Genomic DNA, 1,451 nt, shown 5'->3' on the forward strand with positions numbered 1-1,451 from the left:
AAAAAAAAAAAAAAAAGAAAAAAGAAAAATAATTTAGATATTATTGTCACAGAACCTATTTCCTTTCTGAAGAATTAAAAGATATTACTTATACTGGAGATGAATATGAGAGGGCCATTTTTATAACAGGATAATCAGACTTTGGTTTTCATTTTGGCACATTTAATGTTGAAAAGGATTTAAGCAGCGGTAAAATTGGCTTCAGCTTCCTTTATTATCATAAGGTGACTAGGACATAGGTATACCAGTGTATTTTTACCACTTAGCATCAAAATGTTACCCAAATTTTACTCTGTATATATGAGAAATTTTTTTTACAAATCTTAAGATAATTCTTAATTCACTTATTATGTGTTCTCTGAATCAACTTCTAATTTGTGTGGTTTTTAAATTTTTTTAATTTTAATTTTTATTTTTTCACAATTTTTTTATGACTGACATAATTTGTGTTTTAAAAAATGGTGGTAGTACAGCTGGGCACGGTGGCTCACACCTGTAATCCCAGCACTTTGGGAGGCCCAGGCAGGTAGATCAATTGACACCGGGAGTTTGAGACCATCCTGACCAACATGGTGAAACCTCATTTCTACTAAAAATACAAAAATTAGCTGGGCGTGGTGGCGGGCACCTGTAGTCCCAGCTACTCGTGAGGCTGAGGCAGGAGAATTGCTTGAACCTGGGAGGCAGAGATTGCAGTGATTGAAGATCACGCCACTGCACTCCAGCCTGGGTGACAGAGCGAGAGTTTGTCCCTCCTGCAACCCCCCAAAAATGGTGGTAGTTCATAGGATTAATAAGGACTTGAATTGCAAGAGATCTTAGATGATTTGATCCAGTCCCTTTATTTTATGGCTCATTTCTTTGGCCTCAGTGTCCTAAAGTCACTCAACTAGTTTGTTGCAAAGCTAGAGATTAGAGCCTAACTCAGCTGTATACTCTTTTCCTTTATTAGTACATGCTGTCTCTCTTGGTCTAAAAAGAAGAATGGAAAGGCTTGCTGTAGGAAGTGTTGCCTTTGGGAATGAGAACTAAGATTATTTCATTTCTAACTCATTTGTGTCTTGAACAGTTAACTTCTACTTTTGAACTATTTATTTATTGTAAAATTATTTGTTGGGAGTATGCTTTTGGTCTGGATTTTAAATCTATAATGTCTTCTTCTAGTTGGATTGGATGCTGCTGGCAAGACAACCATTCTGTATAAACTGAAGTTAGGGGAGATAGTCACCACCATTCCTACCATTGGTAAGAAAGTTTACAGATGACTTTATACCATGATATGTTGTAAAGTGAAATATAATACAGTCTAGTTTTGACACTGTCTTTTTGTTAAGCTTGTTGATTATCTTAGAAGTACTTTTAAAACAGGCCAGGCGGGCACATCCCCTGAGGTCAGGAGTTCAAGACCAGCCTGACCAACATGGAGAAGCCCCGTCTCTACTTAAAAAAAT

At 36.7% G+C, this 1,451-nt stretch overlaps 1 protein-coding gene across 1 annotated transcript in view; it reads left to right on the forward strand.

Annotated features, from left to right (window-relative positions):
- The window catches only part of ARF4 (ADP ribosylation factor 4), a 24,203-nt gene that overhangs the window by 11,092 nt on the left and 11,660 nt on the right, over positions 1-1,451 (forward strand). Inside the window, exon 2 of the mRNA XM_037738116.1 lies at positions 1,165-1,245. Within this exon, the coding sequence (XP_037594044.1) occupies positions 1,165-1,245 (81 nt within the window). The remainder of the gene's footprint in view (positions 1-1,164; positions 1,246-1,451) is intronic.

This window comes from Cebus imitator, unplaced genomic scaffold, assembly GCF_001604975.1.
Source record: "Cebus imitator isolate Cc_AM_T3 unplaced genomic scaffold, Cebus_imitator-1.0 Scaffold48, whole genome shotgun sequence".
In the NCBI taxonomy this organism is placed as follows: Eukaryota; Metazoa; Chordata; class Mammalia; order Primates; family Cebidae; genus Cebus; species Cebus imitator.